Below are 1,713 nucleotides of genomic sequence, written 5' to 3'. Positions count from 1 at the left end.
TGTGTGTGTGTGTGTGTGTGTGTGTGTGTGTGTTTCTTCACACCTGTGTCCTGATATTGTTGATGCAATTAACACATGAATCAATAACACTGGTCAGATGGTACCATTGTTTATACCTGCTTTAAAAGCATGTCAGGTCATTTTATGGCTTGTCATAAAAACCAAAGGAATAAATACCTTATTTGGAATCAAACTGGTAAAGCATCTAGAACAGAGAAGGCTGCCTCAATAAATCTCATCTAACTCATGATGCATAAGAAAAACAGATATAAAGATAAGGTGATGATGATCGTCATTGTTTAATATCTGTTTTCCATGCAGGCATAGGTTGGACAGTTTGACAGGAGCTGGTCAGTTGGAGAGCTGACCAGACTCCAATTGCCAGTTGTAACATGGTTTCTATAGTTAGATGCCCTTCCTAATGCCAACCACTTTATAGAGTGTGCTGGGGGCTTTCTATGTGTCACTGGCATGGGTGTGTTTATGTAGCACTGACATGAGTGCATTTTACATAGCACCAGTATCTGTAAAAGACAAGCCTGTACGTATGGATGTATGCGATTTTAGTTAGTTTGATGTGTCTTCTCAAGTACAGCAAATCGCCGCCACAACTCCTGGTCCCTTGTCACTTTCTCAGTGAAGTCCAGTGCTTGAAGATCCACTTCGTTCCACACCTTCCTGGGTCTATCCCTCCACAATTAAAATTCAATGATAATGATGAAAAACTGCAATTTAGTTACTAAATATAGTAAAGAACTATATTAAGCAAACATAGTAAAATCCTAGACTAAGTAATTTAGTTTGATCCAGTTTTGTTGAACTTTTTAGCATTTAGATTTATTTCATCAAATTTATTCACACTGTTGCTTCAAGATTTCAATGGTATGTTTGTATATATTTTGGTATTGAATGGCAATGTAGGGTATGTGTGAGAGGATGGATCTGTCACATTTAACATAAAACAGCTAGGATATCTGGGCTGGATATGGTCGGATTAAATATTCTTTCCTCTCTTTTACTTGACCATTCCCACTCTTTTCAGACATTGTATCTAGGACTATATTATACAACCTACCTTCTTTTTTAAGTGGTTGGGCTTGTGATCTGAGGGAAATTTGGCTGCTGTTTCCAGCAGGTCAAGCAAGCGCATAAGGGTTCTTTCTTTGGAACACATGGTACTCAGCCATTGACAAGAATATAAAGTTTTAAAAAGGAAAAAGTAGAGATACAGAAACAAGTGAAAGACAAATGATACTCACTCCACTACACACTGGGTGTCCTGTGTTCAATAAGACTGGTGCATTTACTACCTGGAGTCCACAACAGTTAAACACATACTGCACATCGTAGCGAGTCTTGTTACCAGCAAGTTTCCATCCCCTAATTGCAAGAGAGTCTTTCTGAGCATCATTCATAGCGAGACATGCACAAGCTAGAGAAAACTGGATGAGGAACAGAAGAAACAAAATGATCATGTACTGTAATAAAAAAGTTAAGGAAAATATAAAGATATATAAAGCTATATATATATAGAAGAAGTGCCAAATGTCGAAATCCAATGGACCAGTCACTGGATAAGTTTGGGCACAGAAATGTTGACATAGAGTGGTAAATAAATCGATCTTGGATATATCGAGTTTGAAGTTTCTATCTATTTTAAATATACAAATTTAAAAGTTAAAAACCTTGAAATATAAATATAAACTGTGAGAA

At 36.8% G+C, this 1,713-nt stretch overlaps 1 protein-coding gene across 2 annotated transcripts in view; it reads right to left on the bottom strand.

The window, feature by feature from the left end:
* Positions 1 to 1,713, bottom strand: part of LOC106881683 (tetraspanin-13) — a 112,056-nt gene that overhangs the window by 35,445 nt on the left and 74,898 nt on the right. For both annotated transcript variants that reach the window (XM_014932148.2, XM_014932150.2), the window contains exon 3: positions 1,260 to 1,478. In XM_014932148.2, coding sequence (XP_014787634.1) covers positions 1,260 to 1,478 — 219 coding nt within the window. The remainder of the gene's footprint in view (positions 1 to 1,259; positions 1,479 to 1,713) is intronic.

The sequence above is a fragment of the Octopus bimaculoides genome, chromosome 17 (genome assembly GCF_001194135.2).
Source record: "Octopus bimaculoides isolate UCB-OBI-ISO-001 chromosome 17, ASM119413v2, whole genome shotgun sequence".
In the NCBI taxonomy this organism is placed as follows: domain Eukaryota; kingdom Metazoa; phylum Mollusca; class Cephalopoda; order Octopoda; family Octopodidae; genus Octopus; species Octopus bimaculoides.
This window is presented reverse-complemented; position numbering and strand designations above follow the sequence as displayed.